Source organism: Camelina sativa, chromosome 17 (genome assembly GCF_030686135.1).
Source record: "Camelina sativa cultivar CO46 ecotype springtype chromosome 17, ASM3068613v1".
Taxonomy (NCBI): Eukaryota; Viridiplantae; Streptophyta; class Magnoliopsida; order Brassicales; family Brassicaceae; genus Camelina; species Camelina sativa.
In genome coordinates this window covers 24,832,456-24,851,393 of record NC_141896.1, presented here as the reverse complement: position 1 = coordinate 24,851,393, position 18,938 = coordinate 24,832,456, and the positions used below count along the sequence as shown (strand labels likewise).

The following is an 18,938-nucleotide window of genomic DNA, read 5'->3' as shown; positions in this document are numbered from 1 at the left end:
GTTATTTTGATAACAAAGACTGGAACAGCTTGAAGGATCTTTCATCATCACCAAATGATAGAGCCTCCAGCCTTAAGTTTCTCCTTGACCATCTCGGAAATCCGCCTACGGCCACAGCCCTTCCTCAGCCAGAACCCAACCCGAGCTCCATTGACCATACGCTCGAGCCGGAAGGTGCTATGCCCGAGATGATATCCCCGGACCATGAGATGCCCGAGCCAAACCAGAGCATGACCGAGGCACATGAGATGCCCGAGCCAAACTCAAGCCTGACCGAGACACGACCTGATGCTGAACCGGTCATCGAAGATGTCACTCAGTCCAGCCAATCAGTGCCGCCAGCTCAACCAGCTCCACGACGAAGCACGCGTGTCCGGTCTCACCCCTCTACATGGAAAGATAAGAGGGTCTACTACAACAGTCAAGCCGTCGCACATCCTATCCAAGCCGTATGTTCGCTCGAGCTGCTTCCGACCGAGCACCAAGCCTTCTTCGGCCAAGTTGATGAACACTGGGTTCCCCAAACGTACGAGGAGGCCAAAGAACATAAGGTATGGGTAGATGCTGTGGAGGATGAAGCTGGTGCAATGATCAGAAATCACACATGGGATGAGGCTGACCTCCCCAAAGGGAAGAAGGCCGTAAGTTCAAAGTGGGTATTCACCATCAAGTTCTTGAGCACGGGAGAGATTGAAAGGCATAAGGCACGGCTGGTGGCCCGAGGGTTCACTCAAACCTATGGAGATGACTACATGGCAACGTTTGCTCCCGTGGCCAAATTGCATACCGTGCGAGTAGTGCTATCGTTGGCCGTGAACCTTTCTTGGAACTTATGGCAAATGGATGTGAAGAACGCGTTCCTCCAAGGCGAGCTAGATGAAGAAGTGTACATGACTCCTCCGCCTGGCCTTGAGGACATTGTTGCTCCCGGGAAAGTCTTACGGTTACGCAAGGCCATCTATGGCCTCAAACAGTCACCACGCGCCTGGTACCATAAGCTCAGCTCCACTCTTAAGGCGAATGGCTTTAGACGATCGGAGGCTGACCACACTCTTTTCACTCTCAAGACATCACTTGGCCTGGTTGTGGTGCTGGTTTATGTCGATGACATCATCGTGACTGGCGATGACAAGGCCGGTATTGTTGCCATTAAAGACTCTCTCAAGTCTGCCTTTGACATTAAGGACCTCGGAGAGCTCAAATACTTCCTCGGCATCGAAATCTGCCGTTCCCCGGAGGGTCTCTTCCTCTCACAACGCAAGTATGCTCTTGACTTGCTTGCTGAGACAGGCAAACTTGGTACGGTTCCAGCTACTACACCACTGGATGAAGATTACCAGCTCAAGCGAAAGGGGGAGAGCATTCGGGCGAAGGAAGGCAAACCACGCGAACCATTGGACGAGCCGTTCCCGGACGTCACACGCTACCGACGGCTTGTAGGTAAGTTGATCTATTTAACTATCACACGACCTGATATCTCTTATGCTGTGAATCAGGTGAGTCAGCACATGCAAGCTCCAAGCAAGTATCAATGGAGTCAAGTGGAGAGGATTTTGAGCTATCTCAAGGGCAGCCCTGGTCAAGGCATTTGGATGGGTAAAAACGGCAACACTGAGATCGTGGGTTATTGTGATGCGGACTATAATGGAGACACATTGGATAGGCGGTCAACTACTGGATATTGCACCTTTGTTGGAGGAAACCTAGTTACATGGAGGTCTAAGAAGCAAAAGGTGGTGTCATGTTCAAGTGCCGAGGCTGAGTACCGAGCTATGAGGAAGCTAACTAATGAGATGACATGGTTGAAAGGTCTACTTAAGGATCTCGGCATTGAAACAAGACAGCCGATGACAATGCATTGTGACAATGAGGCAGCGATCCACATAGCCACTAACTCAGTCTTCCATGAACGGACCAAGCACATTGAGAGCGACTGCCACAAGGTTAGGGAGAGGATCGAAGAGGGAGCGGTTCTACCATGCCACACAAGGAGTCAAGACCAGCTAGCCGACATCTTCACCAAATCTGCAAGTCCCAAGGTTTGTGATTATATTCATAGCAAACTTGGACTTGTAGACATCACACGGCCGTGATCAACTTTCCTAATCCGTGGACAGCACACTCTTTTTCCCTTGGCTTAGTTTTGTCCCATGAGGTTTTCTAAGTCAAGGTTTTTAATGAGGTGCTGCTTCACGGGTTCCAAGCTTAGCCATTTCATCAGGCTAAGCTTGAGGGGGAGTATTGATCAAGAATAAGCCTATGGCGTCCGTACAGTCCGTACCGTCCGTACGTGCAAGCAATAAGGCCGAGTGAAGCACTAAGGCCGAGTCATCTATGTGTGAGGATAGTGAGGAGGCCTGCTCACCTCCGGCCCATGAGAAGGATCGAGAATCCCTTGTGTAGCCGTTAGGGAGAAAGCGCAAGTGGACAAGAGTGGAAGACTAGGACAAGTCGCTATCACCGATCACCTACCCCCTCTCTCTCCTAATTGTCGATTTCTTTTGTTTCTATTTTAGGTCATGTGGTCGCCCTAGCTGCCTCCCTATTTAAACCTTTGTCATGTGTTGTATTTGTGATATCCTACCTAATTCTAATCTATTATCACTCTCTTTCATACTATTCGCCACCAACTCTTCTTCTTCATTCTAAACCTCTCAAATCTCTCTAAGTCTTCCGCTTATTTCAACACTTAGTAGCTGTAAACAGCTATGTTAGTGTTTATGGGGTGAAAATGTGTCTTAATCCAATGCAACTAACTAAGTATAAGAGTTAGAGATGGATGTGGAGAGTTTAAAAGCCACTTATACCCATTTTGTCCCAAAACACGCTAAAACCAATAAAACATTGCTTAGAAGTTGTAAACAGCTATGTTAGTGTTTCTGGGGTTAAAATGTGTCTTAATCCAATGCAACTAACTAATTATAAGAGTTTGAGATAGATGTGGAGAGTTTAAAAGCCACTTATAACCATTTTGTCCCAAAACAGGTTAAAACCAAGAAAACATTGCTTAGAAGTTGTAAACAGCTATGTTAGTGTTTCTGGGGTTAAAATGTGTTTTAATCCAATGCAACTAACTAATTATAAGAGTTTGAGATAGATGTGAAGAGTTTAAAAGCCACTTATACCCATTTTGTCCCATAACAGGCTAACAGCAAGAAAACATTTCTTAGTAGCTGTAAACAGCTATGTTAGTGTTTATGGGGTTAAAATGTGTCTTAATCCAATGCAACTAACTAAGTATAAGAGTTTGAGATAGATGTGGTGAGTTTAAAAGCCACTTATAACCATTTTGTCCCAAAAAAGGTTAAAACCAAGAAAACATTGCTTAGAAGCTATAAACAGCTATGTTAGTGTTTATGGGGTTAAAATGTGTCTTAATCCAATGCAACTAACTAATTCTAAGAGTTTGAGATAGATGTGGAGAGTTTAAAAGCCACTTATACCCATTTTGTCCCAAAACAGGCTAAAACCAAGAAAACATTGCTTAGAAGCACTAAACAGCTATGTTAGTGTTTATGGGGTTAAAATGTGTCTTAATCCAATGCAACTAACTAATTATAAGACTTTGAGATAGATGTGGAGAGTTTAAAAGCCACATATACCCATTTTGTCCTAAAACAGGCTAACAGCAAGAAAACATTGCTTAGTAGCTGTAAACAGCTATGTTAGTGTTTATGGGGTTAAAATGTGTCTTAATCCAATGCAACTACCAAAGTATAAGAGTTTGAGATAGATGTGGAGAGTTTAAAAGCCACTTATAACCATTTTGTCCCAAAACAGGTTAAAACCAAGAAAACATTGCATAGAAGCTGTAAACAGCTATGTTAGTGTTTATGGGGTTAAAATGTGTCTTAATCCAATGCAACTAACTAAGTATAAGAGTTTGAGATAGATGTGGTGAGTTTAAAAGCCACTTATAACCATTTTGTCCCAAAAAAGGTTAAAACCAAGAAAACATTGCTTAGAAGCTGTAAACAGCTATGTTAGTGTTTATGGGGTTAAAATGTGTCTTAATCCAATGCAACTAACTAATTATAAGAGTTTGAGATTGTAAGTTTAGAAACGAGAGAGTGTAGAGATCGAGTGAGTTTGAGAGTGTTCGCACGAGAGAGTAGAAGAGAGTATGGAAGTGTAAGAGAGAGAGTATAGAAGAAGAATCAAACTTCTTACTTGAAAAAGAACCTAGATACATCCTAATTATAGACAAAGTAAACAGCATATTCCTATGGGATCCTATACACGCTTTACATGACTGAAAGTGACATCCTTCCTTCTTAACATAACATGTGACTTGTGAGTTGAAATATCTTCCCACTTGCACACAAACTCCAACGGTCGGTAGGAGAAGGATCTAGAGACTTGGTTGTCTCATACAAGCCTTAGAAGACTTCAAGTGGGCTTCTACACGAGATGGTATGGTTGGCCCGATGAGAGAGAACGGTCGTTGACTTGTACGGACGTTGACTTGTACGGACATGGTGATCAAGATCCCAAATTATACTCCCCCTCAAGCTTTAGTCATTGGACCCTATGACATAAGCTTGAACCATTGATCACCTATCTCATTAAAAACCTTAGTATATAAAACCACTTGGGAAAAATTATACTTAAGGGAAAAAGAGCGTAGGATCTCAAGGTTTGGTGAGGTCCATGAGTCCTAGCCGAGGGTGAATGTATTCGCACACTTGTGGGCTGGCCGCCTTTGTGAAAATGTCGGCTAGTTGCTCTTTGCTGTCTGTATGACATGGGAGTGTGACGCCTAGCTGAATCTGCTCTCGCACCTTGTGGCAATCGACCTCTATGTGTTTTGTTCTCTCGTGAAACACGGAATTGGTGGCTATGTGGATGGCTGCTTCGTTATCACAATGCATAGTGATAGGCTTTGATGATTCAACTCCAAGATCCTTCAATAGTGCCTTAAGCCACATGAGCTCGGTTGTTAACTTCCTCATGGCTCTATACTCGGACTCCGCACTAGATAACGAGACAACCTTTTGTTTCTTGCTCTTCCATGTGACTAAGTTTCCTCCCAAGAACGTGCAGTATCCGGTGGTTGAGCGACGATCCCCATGGTCTCCGGCGTAATCAGCGTCACAATATCCTATCAACTCGGTGCTCTTGTTCCTTCCCATCCATATGCCTTGTCCCGGAGCTCCCTTGATGTACTTAAGGATTCGGTTCACCATGTTCCAGTGGTGTCTAGTTGGGTTTTGCATGTGTTGGCTTACCTGGTTCACAGCAAAACAAAGATCAGGCCTAGTGATAGTTAAATATATGAGCTTACCCACTAGACGCCTATATCGCGTGACATCTTCGAATGGAGGCTCCCCCTTTCCGGCTGTCTTGTAGTTTTCTTCAAGAGGTGTGGTCACTGCTTTTGATCCAAGTTTTCCTGCTTCACTTAAGAGGTCAAGAGCATACTTTCTTTGTGATAAAAACAATCCTTCATCAGACCTATACACTTCTATACCAAGAAAATACTTAAGTTCTCCAAGGTCTTTAATATCAAAAACTGACTTAAGAAACTCTTTAGCTTCTTGAATACCTACCTTGTCACTTCCAGATATGATGATATCATCAACATATACTAGAATGACCACTATACCTTTGTCACTTGGTAGTGTGAAGAGAGTATGATCCGATTCTGATTTCCGAAAACCTTTCCCAAGTAAGGTTGTGCTCAACTTGTGGTACCAAGCTCTAGGCGATTGTTTAAGGCCATATATTGCCTTGTTGAGCTTCAGCACCTTTCCCGGGCCTATGGTGTCCTCTAGACCAGGCGGTGGCCGCATGTAGACCTCATCTTCAAGTTCTCCTTGCAAGAACGCATTCTTCACATCCATTTGCCATAGATCCCAATCCAAGTTTGTGGCCAAGGAGAGAACAACTCGAACTGTGTGTAATTTGGCCACCGGAGCAAACGTATCTTTGTAATCCTCCCCATACGTTTGCGTAAAACCACGAGCTACAAGTCTGGCCTTGTAGCGTTCAATCTCCCCATTGCTCTTATACTTGATAGTGAAGATATACCGAGACGTCACAGCCTTCTTGCCCTTGGGTAAGTCTGATTCGTCCCATGTGTGATTTTGCACCATGGCCGTGTTCTCGGCATCAACTGCGTCTCGCCACACCTTGTGGTCCTTGGCCTCATCATATGTCTTGGGAACCCAATGCTGGTCAATTTGGCCAAGGAACACTTGATGTTCCATCGGAAAGTGTGCCAGCGTGCATACAGCTTGAATTGGGTGTGCGACGACCATGTTGTTGTAGTACACTCTAGTGTTCTTCCAGTTAGATGGGGGAAACTTGAGACGTTGGCTACGTCGAAGAGGAACTATAGTTCCCGCCTCTGAGCTAGCTCTGCCTAGTGTAATAATTTCTTCAAGCTGCTCAGCCGGTTCCTCGGATGGCACATCATTGTTGTCTCCGGGTAGTTCGGTCGAATCCGTGGGCAACTCAGTTTCGTCGTTGGTATGAGAAGTGGGTGGATCAAGGTCGGGCTCAGGGAATGGCTCAGGTTGTTCTGGTGATGCTTGACTGGCCGGCGCGTTGGTGATCCGATCATTCTCAATACCTAGCCTCTCAAGGATCACCCGGAGGTTGCGTGTCCGATCGGAAGAAGAGGTCGAGAGATTGCGAAGTTCATCCCAGTTCTTCTCATCATAAAATCCTTGTGACTCCACAAACTTGACATCACGAGACACAAGAACTCTTCTTGTCTCCGAGTCATAGCACTTATATCCTTTTTGAGTTGTAGAATAGCCGATAAACATTGCCTTAGTACTCTTAGCATCAAGCTTGTCTCTTAGTTCACCTGGTCGCAACACATAGCAAACACAACCAAATACTCGTAAATGATCAAAGTTAGGCTTTTCATTGTTCAATACCTCAAATGGAGACAAGTCGTTGAGTATTTTTGTTGGTGTGCGGTTGATAAGATAACAAGCTGTGAGCACGGCATCTCCCCAAAAGCGTTTTGGAACTCTTGTATGGAACATCATGGACCTTGCTACCTCCATGAGATGCCTATTCTTCCTTTCAGCCACCCCATTTTGTTGTGGTGTGTATGGACAGCTAGTTTGATGAAGAATTCCATGTTCGGCTAGATATTGCTTAAAGGCATGGCTTGTGTATTCTCCACCATTATCTGATCTCAAAATTTTAATCTTGGCATGATAGTGGTTAGTAACATAATTTTGAAAGCTAGTAAAAGCTTCAAGAACTCTATCCTTAGAAGGAAGCAAAGTTATCCAAGTATATTTTGATTTTTCATCAATAAAAGTCACAAAATACTTTTGATTTTCTCTAGATAAGCAAGGGGATGTCCAAACATCAGAATGAACCAAATCAAAACATTTTTCATAAATAGTAATAGATTTAGGAAAAACAGCCTTGCAATGTTTACCAAGAATACAAGCCTCACACCCATCATTTTGAAAAGAAATATTAGGGAACATTAAAGCTAAAGCTCTAGAGTGAGGATGTCCTAGCCTAGCATGTAAAATAGAATCACTAGGTTTAACAACAACCGAATTAAAACAAGAAGCAGATAAATTCAAGTCCTCAAGCATATAGAGATCACCCTTGGAACCTCCTTGACCAAGGACCTTACTTGTCTCAATATCCTGAAAATGAACCTTGTTAGGACCAAATATTGCATAACAATTCAAATCAGTAGTGGCTCTCTTAACTGATAGCAAGTTGGAAGTAAAATTTGGCATATAGAACGCTTTAGTATCTTTATCAAATAATTTCAAGTTTCCAATGCCTTTAACTGGCACTTTCTCACCATTTGCTATCACAACATTACCACTAGCCGGTTTAATATCACTCATTAACCTAGAATCACTAATCATGTGGTGAGAAGCACCGGAATCAACTATGAGCGGTTTAGTTTGATTCAAGGCAAGATAAGAGTTACCGGAACTTTCTTTGAGTGCCTTAATGAGCGCATCAAGATCAGACTTCCTCACGAGGTCCGACGAGGCAGCCAGGGCAGTTCCATTCATATCCGGAGCTCGAGGGTTCAGTTCAGCAACCAATGGCTCCACACTCGCTTGATGAGCTCTTGGTGCTCCACGGTGGTTCATTGGTCGGTTTACTCGGAGGTGTGGGTGGAGAATCCAACACTCATTCTTGAAATGGCCCGGCTTCTTGCAGTGGTGACACACTGGTTCTTTCTTGTTATCTCCTCGATAGTAGCCCTTGTTTGCGGTCGCTACATCAGCTTGGTTGGCGGTTACAAGCTCCCCCTTGTTACCAAACAACCCCATGGAACCATGCTCCTTTTGAATCTGACTACACACTTCCTCCAGGCTGGGAAGCTTGTCCGACCTCAAGATATGCTTGATAAGATCGTTGTAAGATGGATTCAGCGTAAGGAGGAGGCCGAACACCTTGTCTTGTTCACGCCTCTCATTCAAGATTGCCGGATCAAGAGTCGCTGGCCTAAGCATCTCAAGCTCAGCCCAAAGGGACCTAAACTTCCCAAAGTGTTTGGTGAACTCCATGTCTTCTTGGCTTAGGTTGTTGATGGCTCTCTTGATCTCAAAGACTCGGCTTAAATTGGTAGTGTTACCAAAGACGTTTTGCAAGGTATCCCATAGATCCTTGGCCGTTTCACAATACGAGTAGGCCTCGAGTATTGGAGCATCGAGAGAGTTTTGTATGATGGCGAGAACACTTTGGTCTTCTTGAAACCACTTTTCTTCACCACTTGTGGCCACAACTTTGCCGTCTTCAGTCGGCTCGCCCTTCGGAGCTTCACTTGTTGTCACATGGGTCCAAAGCCCTCGGCCACATAGCGCCGTCTTTGTGGTCCTTGCCCACAACAAATAGTTCTCTCCTTTGAGAGTAACTGGAACAACCAAGGTTTTGGTGCTTTCCATGGAGTTTTGTCCAATGGTCAATAAGTTTACCCAACGGTTAAAGAAAAAAAAAACTCAAGAGATTGAATGAACGAGTTGCGGAAGAAAGTAGAGTGAATGAAGAGTTTAACGAGAGGAACCACAAGGCTCTGATACCATGTAAGTTTAGAAACGAGAGAGTGTAGAGATCGAGTGAGTTTGAGAGTGTTCGCACGAGAGAGTAGAAGAGAGTATGGAAGTGTAAGAGAGAGAGTATAGAAGAAGAATCAAACTTCTTACTTGAAAAAGAACCTAGATACATCCTAATTATAGACAAAGTAAACAGCATATTCCTATGGGATCCTATACACGCTTTACATGACTGAAAGTGACATCCTTCCTTCTTAACATAACATGTGACTTGTGAGTTGAAATATCTTCCCACTTGCACACAAACTCCAACGGTCGGTAGGAGAAGGATCTAGAGACTTGGTTGTCTCATACAAGCCTTAGAAGACTTCAAGTGGGCTTCTACACGAGATGGTATGGTTGGCCCGATGAGAGAGAACGGTCGTTGACTTGTACGGACGTTGACTTGTACGGACATGGTGATCAAGATCCCAAATTATAGAGATAGATGTGGAGAGTTTAAAAGCCACTTATACCCATTTTGTCCCAAAACAGGCTAAAACCAAGAAAACATTGCTTAGAAGTTGTAAACAGCTATGTTAGTGTTTCTGGGGTTAAAATGTGTCTTAATCCAATGCAACTAACTAATTATAAGAGTTTGAGATATATGTGAAAAGTTTAAAAGCCACTTATACCCATTTTGTCCCAAAACAGGCTAACAGCAAGAAAACATTGCTTAGTAGCTGTAAACAGCTATGTTAGTGTGTATGGGGTTAAAATGTGTCTTAATCCAATGCAACTAACTAAGTATAAGAGTTTGAGATAGATGTGGAGAGTTTAAAAGCCACTTATAACCATTTTGTCCCAAAACAGGTTAAAACCAAGAAAACATTGCTTAGAAGCTGTAAACAGCTATGTTAGTGTTTATGGGGTTAAAATGTGTCTTAATCCAATGCAACTAACTAATTATAAGAGTTTGAGATAGATGTGGAGAGTTTAAAAGCCACTTATACCCATTTTGTCCCAAAACAGGCTAACAGCAAGAAAACATTGCTTAGTAGCTGTAAACAGCTATGTTAGTGTTTATGGGGTGAAAATGTGTCTTAATCCAATGCAACTAACTAAGTATAAGAGTTTGAGATAGATGTGGAGAGTTTAAAAGCCACTTATAACCATTTTGTCCCAAAACAGGTTAAAACCAAGAAAACATTGCTTAGAAGCTGTAAACAGCTATGTTAGTGTTTATGGGGTTAAAATGTGTCTTAATCCAATGCAACTAACTAATTATAAGAGTTTGAGATAGATGTGGAGAGTTTAAAAGCCACTTATACCCATTTTGTCCCAAAACAGGCTAAAACCAAGAAAACATTGCTTAGAAGTTGTAAACAGCTATGTTAGTGTTTCTGGGGTTAAAATGTGTCTTAATCCAATGCAACTAACTAATTATAAGAGTTTGAGATATATGTGAAAAGTTTAAAAGCCACTTATACCCATTTTGTCCCAAAACAGGCTAACAGCAAGAAAACATTGCTTAGTAGCTGTAAACAGCTATGTTAGTGTGTATGGGGTTAAAATGTGTCTTAATCCAATGCAACTAACTAAGTATAAGAGTTTGAGATAGATGTGGAGAGTTTAAAAGCCACTTATAACCATTTTGTCCCAAAACAGGTTAAAACCAAGAAAACATTGCTTAGAAGCTGTAAACAGCTATGTTAGTGTTTATGGGGTTAAAATGTGTCTTAATCCAATGCAACTAACTAATTATAAGAGTTTGAGATAGATGTGGAGAGTTTAAAAGCCACTTATACCCATTTTGTCCCAAAACAGGCTAACAGCAAGAAAACATTGCTTAGTAGCTGTAAACAGCTATGTTAGTGTTTATGGGGTGAAAATGTGTCTTAATCCAATGCAACTAACTAAGTATAAGAGTTAGAGATGGATGTGGAGAGTTTAAAAGCCACTTATACCCATTTTGTCCCAAAACACGCTAAAACCAATAAAACATTGCTTAGAAGTTGTAAACAGCTATGTTAGTGTTTCTGGGGTTAAAATGTGTCTTAATCCAATGCAACTAACTAATTATAAGAGTTTGAGATAGATGTGGAGAGTTTAAAAGCCACTTATAACCATTTTGTCCCAAAACAGGTTAAAACCAAGAAAACATTGCTTAGAAGTTGTAAACAGCTATGTTAGTGTTTCTGGGGTTAAAATGTGTCTTAATCCAATGCAACTAACTAATTATAAGAGTTTGAGATAGATGTGAAGAGTTTAAAAGCCACTTATACCCATTTTGTCCCATAACAGGCTAACAGCAAGAAAACATTTCTTAGTAGCTGTAAACAGCTATGTTAGTGTTTATGGGGTTAAAATGTGTCTTAATCCAATGCAACTAACTAAGTATAAGAGTTTGAGATAGATGTGGTGAGTTTAAAAGCCACTTATAACCATTTTGTCCCAAAAAAGGTTAAAACCAAGAAAACATTGCTTAGAAGCTATAAACAGCTATGTTAGTGTTTATGGGGTTAAAATGTGTCTTAATCCAATGCAACTAACTAATTCTAAGAGTTTGAGATAGATGTGGAGAGTTTAAAAGCCACTTATACCCATTTTGTCCCAAAACAGGCTAAAACCAAGAAAACATTGCTTAGAAGCACTAAACAGCTATGTTAGTGTTTATGGGGTTAAAATGTGTCTTAATCCAATGCAACTAACTAATTATAAGACTTTGAGATAGATGTGGAGAGTTTAAAAGCCACTTATACCCATTTTGTCCTAAAACAGGCTAACAGCAAGAAAACATTGCTTAGTAGCTGTAAACAGCTATGTTAGTGTTTATGGGGTTAAAATGTGTCTTAATCCAATGCAACTACCAAAGTATAAGAGTTTGAGATAGATGTGGAGAGTTTAAAAGCCACTTATAACCATTTTGTCCCAAAACAGGTTAAAACCAAGAAAACATTGCATAGAAGCTGTAAACAGCTATGTTAGTGTTTATGGGGTTAAAATGTGTCTTAATCCAATGCAACTAACTAAGTATAAGAGTTTGAGATAGATGTGGTGAGTTTAAAAGCCACTTATAACCATTTTGTCCCAAAAAAGGTTAAAACCAAGAAAACATTGCTTAGAAGCTGTAAACAGCTATGTTAGTGTTTATGGGGTTAAAATGTGTCTTAATCCAATGCAACTAACTAATTATAAGAGTTTGAGATAGATGTGGAGAGTTTAAAAGCCACTTATACCCATTTTGTCCCAAAACAGGCTAAAACCAAGAAAACATTGCTTAGAAGTTGTAAACAGCTATGTTAGTGTTTCTGGGGTTAAAATGTGTCTTAATCCAATGCAACTAACTAATTATAAGAGTATGAGATAGATGTGAAAAGTTTAAAAGCCACTTATACCCATTTTGTCCCAAAACAGGCTAACAGCAAGAAAACATTGCTTAGTAGCTGTATATTAGAATGTACCAAGGAGGAGAGAGGAGAGGCCGGTAAGGCCGAACCTTGGAAGAAGAGAAGAAAGGCCGGAAAGGCCATGTAAAGGCCGAACCTTGGAAGAAGAGAAGAAAGGCCGGAAAGGCCATGTAAAGGCCGGTAAGGCCATGTCCGTGTCCGTGAGCGACCATGTACCGTGTCCGGTACCATGTACCGTGTCCGTGAACGGACCCATGTCCGGAGAGCGGCCAGTTAGGCCGTGAACACATTGAAGAGCAGGCCCGTCCGTACTATTAGTATATATGAAGGAGAAGAGAGAGTGAGGCCGGTGAGGCCGAGCTGCACAAGGAAGAAGAGAGTGGCCGGTAAGGCTGCTAGTACAAGAAGTGTGGCCGGTAAGGCCATGAGTGGTGTGGGAGCGGCCAGTAAGGCCGTGAGCACAATAAGAGTGGCCAATAAGGCCATGTGGGCCGTGAGAGCAAGGAGAGTGGTCAGCAAGGCCATAAGTGCCTTATAAGAAGAACAAAGGCCTTATAAGAAGAAGAAGCCCATGAGGAAGTCTCACAAAGGAAAGAAGGAAGGAATGAGGCCGAGTGTGAGTGATGAGAAGAAGGAAGACTCGGCCCACTATGTGATCAAGAAGCTTCTAATCCAACCGTTAGGAAAGAAGGAGAGAAATCACGAGTGTGGTTAAGCAAGTGGGCATGTCGCTATTAGCTTAGGAAATCACACTTCTCTCTCCTCATGTCCCTCTCAACTCTCATCTCCTCTCTAACGGTTATATGGAGCTTTGTATTCCTATATTAAGATGTAATTTCTCTCATATGTAATACATTACAATATTATCTAATAGAAGAGAAACCGTTTTCCCTCTCTACTTGTGTTCTTGTTCATATCAACAATGTAGAGTGTTTAGGAGATTAGCGGTTAGAGGCTGCCCTTAAGGCAGCCTATTCTCTTCTCAAATCCACCTAAACTCTTCTTATTTACTGCTTTACTTAGCCTAGATTACTGATTCTTAATCCTCCTTCTCCTAAGTACACAAACTCTAAGTGTTGTGATACTAGAAGAGGATAAGTCTCAAACTAGTGCTTCTCCTAGTTAGGATCCGCTTACTCTCTAGTATTTGGGTTCTATCTAGCTTGTTTATGGGGAGTTCATCACAAGTTGATGTTCTCTCCTCCCCCTTGAGAATGAGTTAGTTTGTTGTGGGTAAAGGGGGATTCATTCACCAAGTGTTTGTCTACCCTCTCTTGTGAGCTTTGTCTCATAAATCCCAACATGGTATCAGAGCCAGGTTCTGTTCTTGGTGATTTAAACTCATTCTCAAAGTCGTTTTCTTAGGAGTTAGCTTAGTTAAAGTTTTAGACTTTGCTTAGGTGTTAAATCGCTTAGCTTAGTTTCTTTAAAGCTTTAATTTTGCTTTTGTTGATTAAATCGATTCTCTAGCAGCTCATTGTTGAGTAAGCTTGGTCTCTTGTCTTGTTAGAATTTGTAGACCAAGTGTGTGGAAAGAAATCGATTTTACAAGCCCCATCCTTAAGCTTCACCGATTTGGTAATAGCTTTGTTTATTTTGGGATGTGTGGGAAGTGATGAACCATTGAGCAAATTGTGTTGTTCATGGTGAGGATTCACGGTTCTTGTGTGCTTGTATGAGCCACGAAATTCTTAGGATTTAGTTCTCTTAGGATTTAGTTAATTTTTCCTCTAAAGGTTTAATTTTGCTTTTGTTAAATTTCCTTTAAAGGCTTAATTACTAAATCGCTTCTTCTTCTTCTCAAGGTTGAGAAAGCTTTGTTTCTGGTCATATGGTGTGTCCAGGTTCGAGTTTGAGGAAGAGAGAGACTTTATTTTAGCATGTAGAGCCCGCTTGGTCAAATAGATTCAAGTTGGTCCAAGATGCATTCTTTTAACCGTTGGACAATAGGCTGTTCCAAAGGCTTTTGTTGTTTCTTCTTTGCTTGGGACCACGAAAAACATCTTCTATATGTTATTTTCGTGGATCTAAAGCCTTAAGATCTTGGAGAACACTTTGTTTAAGTGATTCTACCATGAGTTAGGTTCAAACCGTTGGAGAAATTAATTTTCCAAACGGTCCATGTGTTTCAGCCATTAAAGCACCAAAGTCTTGTTGAATGTTGGATGCTCTTGGCTGTCAAAGCTTCTGCAAACTCAAGAAAACAGAGTATAACTCTGTCCATAAGAACTCTTGAGCAAATTCTCTATTCTACTCTCCACTCACCTTATACTTCCGCCCATATACTCTACTATACTCTATACTCTTGGTTACTAATTCTCTGGTTACTTATTCTCTAAATTCTATTTTATTTTCAGTAATATTCTATATTCTCTATTCTCTAATCTCTAACAATCTCTTGTTTAGAATCTGTTCCATTGAATTTGGTTTCAGCTTCAGCCTTGAAGATTGTGTGGAGCTCGCCTACTATCTCAAGAAGAAGAAGTGGCGAGGTTGAAGGCTACAAGATAGCCATGAGGAGAGCGCAGCACAATGCCTGGAGTTAGAACCAAGGGCCACCAAGTCTTTGTTAAGCTGGTGGAAGGTGATGAATCAGTCCAAGAGCATGTGTGTTAGTGCCAAGTTGTTGATCGGATGTGCACAATGGTCTTTAGGAAAGGTGATGCACAAGGTTTCAACTGTTGATTGGATGTGCACAAGAACGGTGATGCACAAGGCTTCAACTGAGGTGATGAGGTTTCAGCCCATCATCAAGTAAAGGTTACGGGGGAGATCAAGTGACTTCAGACCGTACCTCACAGATTCTGCTCGGCCACAAGCAAAAGTCTTTACTTAAAGCTCAGCCGAAGCGTCTCAAAGATCGACTCGGACGAAACCCTTCCACTGCGATTCGGCTTCCGCGTTCTTCATTAAAGTTCGAGACCACAGAGTCATCTTGCCAGTGGAAGTGGAATCATACCAATCCGAGCAGCCGTTCGAAAGTTATGTCCGATTCAGTGGGCATGTGTCAGTCTGACAAATAAAACTGACCAGGTTTAAAAACCATGGTTAGAGTAGGAGCGGTCTCAAGGAGGAATTCCAAACCGCAACAGTGATCAACTCTCTCCCTCCTATCCATCAAAACACCATAAAGGCTGTGCTCTAAACTCTTCTCTATTTTAATTCATAAATTCATTACCTTAGTTTCATTACTAGTCTTTAGTCTTTAATATGTTCTCTTAAATTGTCACACTTTTAGAAATTTTCTTTGATATTCCTCATAACATACACTTATTGTTTCTTCTTTATCACTTGTTTGAAGGGTAAAGAAGATTATGAGAGCCTCAAAGAAATTCTAAAGGTACAAAGATAGAGATCATAAGAAGTGTGTTAAAGGCAAGGTGGACTAAGGAAGAGTAGCGGTTCAAATCATGAAGAGAAGGGAGCTAGTTCTTTGCAAACCAAGGTCAAGGGACATCATGGATAGTGGAGTCTATACTCTTTTTCCCTTAACAAAGTTTTATCCCAAGAGGTTTTCTTTGTTGAGGTTTTTAATGAGGTAGATGACACTAGTCCACCCTTGATCTTTGGTCCCCATGGTGTCCCACCGATCAAGCGTGCGGGGGAGTATTAGAATGTACCAAGGAGGAGAGAGGAGAGGCCGGTAAGGCCGAACCTTGGAAGAAGAGAAGAAAGGCCGGAAAGGCCATGTAAAGGCCGAACCTTGGAAGAAGAGAAGAAAGGCCGGAAAGGCCATGTAAAGGCCGGTAAGGCCATGTCCGTGTCCGTGAGCGACCATGTACCGTGTCCGGTACCATGTACCGTGTCCGTGAACGGACCCATGTCCGGAGAGCGGCCAGTTAGGCCGTGAACACATTGAAGAGCAGGCCCGTCCGTACTATTAGTATATATGAAGGAGAAGAGAGAGTGAGGCCGGTGAGGCCGAGCTGCACAAGGAAGAAGAGAGTGGCCGGTAAGGCTGCTAGTACAAGAAGTGTGGCCGGTAAGGCCATGAGTGGTGTGGGAGCGGCCAGTAAGGCCGTGAGCACAATAAGAGTGGCCAATAAGGCCATGTGGGCCGTGAGAGCAAGGAGAGTGGTCAGCAAGGCCATAAGTGCCTTATAAGAAGAACAAAGGCCTTATAAGAAGAAGAAGCCCATGAGGAAGTCTCACAAAGGAAAGAAGGAAGGAATGAGGCCGAGTGTGAGTGATGAGAAGAAGGAAGACTCGGCCCACTATGTGATCAAGAAGCTTCTAATCCAACCGTTAGGAAAGAAGGAGAGAAATCACGAGTGTGGTTAAGCAAGTGGGCATGTCGCTATTAGCTTAGGAAATCACACTTCTCTCTCCTCATGTCCCTCTCAACTCTCATCTCCTCTCTAACGGTTATATGGAGCTTTGTATTCCTATATTAAGATGTAATTTCTCTCATATGTAATACATTACAATATTATCTAATAGAAGAGAAACCGTTTTCCCTCTCTACTTGTGTTCTTGTTCATATCAACAATGTAGAGTGTTTAGGAGATTAGCGGTTAGAGGCTGCCCTTAAGGCAGCCTATTCTCTTCTCAAATCCACCTAAACTCTTCTTATTTACTGCTTTACTTAGCCTAGATTACTGATTCTTAATCCTCCTTCTCCTAAGTACACAAACTCTAAGTGTTGTGATACTAGAAGAGGATAAGTCTCAAACTAGTGCTTCTCCTAGTTAGGATCCGCTTACTCTCTAGTATTTGGGTTCTATCTAGCTTGTTTATGGGGAGTTCATCACAAGTTGATGTTCTCTCCTCCCCCTTGAGAATGAGTTAGTTTGTTGTGGGTAAAGGGGGATTCATTCACCAAGTGTTTGTCTACCCTCTCTTGTGAGCTTTGTCTCATAAATCCCAACACTGTAAACAGCTATGTTAGTGTGTATGGGGTTAAAATGTGTCTTAATCCAATGCAACTAACTAAGTATAAGAGTTTGAGATAGATGTGGAGAGTTTAAAAGCCACTTATAACCATTTTGTCCCAAAACAGGTTAAAACCAAGAAAACATTGCTTAGAAGCTGTAAACAGCTATGTTAGTGTTTATGGGGTTAAAATGTGTCTTAATCCAATGCAACTAACTAATTATAAGAGTTTGAGATAGATGTGGAGAGTTTAAAGCCACTTATACCCATTTTGTCCCAAAACAGGCTAACAGCAAGAAAACATTGCTTAGTAGCTGTAAACAGCTATGTTAGTGTTTATGGGGTTAAAATGTGTCTTAATCCAATGCAACTAACTAAGTATAAGAGTTTGAGATAGATGTGGAGAGTTTAAAAGCCACTTATAACCATTTTGTCCCAAAACAGGTTAAAACCAAGAAAACATTGCTTAGAAGCTGTAAACAGCTATGTTAGTGTTTATGGGGTTAAAATGTGTCTTAATCCAATGCAACTAACTAATTATAAGAGTTTGAGATAGATGTGGAGAGTTTAAAAGCCACTTATACCCATTTTGTCCCAAAACAGGCTAAAACCAAGAAAACATTGCGTAGAAGCACTAAACAGCTTTGTAAGTGTTTATGGGGATAAATTGTGTCTTAATCCAATGCAACTAACTAAGTATAAGAGTCTGTGATAGATGTGGAGAGTTTAAAAGCCACTTATACTCATTTTGTCCCAAAACAGGCTAAAACCAAGAAAACATTGCTTAGAAGCTGTAAACAGCTATGTTAGTGTTTATGGTGTTAAAATGTGTCTTAATCCAATGGAACTAACTAATTATAAGAGTTTGAGATAGATGTGGAGAGTTTAAAAGCCACTTATACCCGTTTTGTCCCAAAACAGGCTAAAACCAAGAAAACATTGCTTAGAAGCACTAAACAGCTTTGTTAGTGTTTATGGTGTTAAATTGTGTCTTAATCCAATGCAACTAACTAATTATAAGACTTTGAGATAGATGTGGAGAGTTTAATAGCCACTTATACTCATTTTGTCCCAAAACAGGCTAAAACCAAGAAAAAATTGTAAACAGCTATGTTAGTGTTTATGGGGTTAAAATGTGTCTTAATCCAATGCAACTAACTAATTATAAGAGTTTGAGATAGATGTGGAGAGTTTAAAAGCCACTTATACCCATTTTGTCCCAAAACAGGTTAACAGCAAGAAAACATTGCTTAGTAGCTGTAAATAGCTATGTTACTGTTTATGGGGTTAAAATGTGTCTTAATCCAATGCAACTAACTAATTATAAGAGTTTGAGATGGATGTGGAGAGTTTAAAAGCCACTTATACCCATTTTGTCCCAAAACACGCTAAAACCAATAAAACATTGCTTAGAAGTTGTAAACAGCTATGTTAGTGTTTCTGGGGTTAAAATGTGTCTTAATCCAATGCAACTAACTAATTATAAGAGTTTGAGATAGATGTGGAGAGTTTAAAAGCCACTTATACCCATTTTGTCCCAAAACAGGTTAAAACCAAGAAAACATTGCTTAGAAGCTGTAAACAGCTATGTTAGTGTTTATGGGGTTAAAATGTGTCTTAATCCAATGCAACTAACTAATTATAAGAGTTTGAGATAGATGTGGAGAGTTTAAAAGCCACT

General features: G+C 41.3%; 1 protein-coding gene across 1 annotated transcript; it reads right to left on the bottom strand.

Annotated features, from left to right (window-relative positions):
* Positions 1-5,770: 5,770 nt before the first annotated feature.
* On the bottom strand, positions 5,771-8,930 carry LOC147924282 (uncharacterized). The gene is made up of 3 exons (XM_087496698.1): positions 7,922-8,930; positions 6,093-6,670; positions 5,771-5,815 (listed from the first exon to the last, which is right to left on the bottom strand). The coding sequence occupies exons 1-3, from the start codon at positions 8,886-8,888 to the stop codon at positions 5,771-5,773; spliced, it is 1,590 nt and encodes a 529-aa protein (XP_087352824.1). The 5' UTR covers positions 8,889-8,930.
* Between the last annotated feature and the right edge of the window lie 10,008 nt (positions 8,931-18,938).

Excerpts from the sequence above, each read along its gene's own strand:
- LOC147924282 (XM_087496698.1), bottom strand. The coding sequence starts at position 8,888 with ATGGAAAGCACCAAAACCTTGGTTGTTCCAGTTACTCTCAAAGGAGAG. Across the intron at positions 6,671-7,921 it reads GGCACTCAAAGAAAGTTCCG|GATTTTATGATGAGAAGAAC; the intron begins GTAACTCTTATC and ends TGGAGTCACAAG. Across the intron at positions 5,816-6,092 it reads ATGCCGAGAACACGGCCATG|GAGAACTTGAAGATGAGGTC; the intron begins GTGCAAAATCAC and ends CGTTCTTGCAAG.